The 749-nt window shown below is 39.7% G+C and overlaps 1 protein-coding gene across 1 annotated transcript in view; it reads left to right on the forward strand.

The window, feature by feature from the left end:
* The window catches only part of LOC119581950 (G-protein coupled receptor moody-like), a gene marked incomplete in the record, with an annotated part of 84922 nt that overhangs the window by 74486 nt on the left and 9687 nt on the right, over positions 1 to 749 (forward strand). Inside the window, 1 exon segment of the mRNA XM_037930130.1 lies at positions 532 to 656. Coding sequence (XP_037786058.1) covers positions 532 to 656 — 125 coding nt within the window.

Below are 749 nucleotides of genomic sequence, written 5' to 3' on the forward strand. Positions count from 1 at the left end.
ATTTGTATGTGAAACAAATATTGATCTGAATATTATTGATTTGTAACGATCTCATGACTATGATAATGAGAGGTTGTGTGAACTGAATTCTATGACAATTAAGCAATTGCATTCTCTCATTAAGCAAGCCTACGAAGTTATCGGAAACTCATTAGTCATTGGAGAATCCCTGTGCTCTTGTCAATAATGCAAACGCAAACGTGTCTGGCTTTGGAAAGTGAAATGACACTGAGAAATTGTTTCCCCTTTGCACTGTTAAGGACCTACATGTTGGTGTGGGCGGTTCTAATTAGTCCAATTATAGAATATGACGGAAATAATGACATAAACAAATATTCCTTTACGCGAGGCTTTTAAAAGGGTAATGCAGATTCCACAAAGACTTGAAAAAATAACAAGGGAGTAAATAGGCATAATTATCTGCACAAAGGCTTAAAAAAAGGAAAAGTGCAGTAAATAAACCCCATTTTTCATATATCTACAGCAAACATTAGAATTGACCCGTGACTAATTTCCTTTTAAACCACGACCCCAGAGCTCTAGCTGTGTCGTTACCCCGCCTCTACGCCATAATCAACCGGCCTGCTATCATGGGATGCTACATTACTGGCATCTGGGTCTACTCTTTCCTGCTCAAGATGCCGACCGCCTTTGGGGTGAGTTCTGCGTGTCTGAGGTTTGTTTGGGGATATGGTCCTGGGGTTTGGGAATAAGAGATGATCTGGCTATTTGAAGTTTAAGGTTTCAAG

This window comes from Penaeus monodon, chromosome 15 (genome assembly GCF_015228065.2).
Source record: "Penaeus monodon isolate SGIC_2016 chromosome 15, NSTDA_Pmon_1, whole genome shotgun sequence".
NCBI lineage: Eukaryota > Metazoa > Arthropoda > Malacostraca > Decapoda > Penaeidae > Penaeus > Penaeus monodon.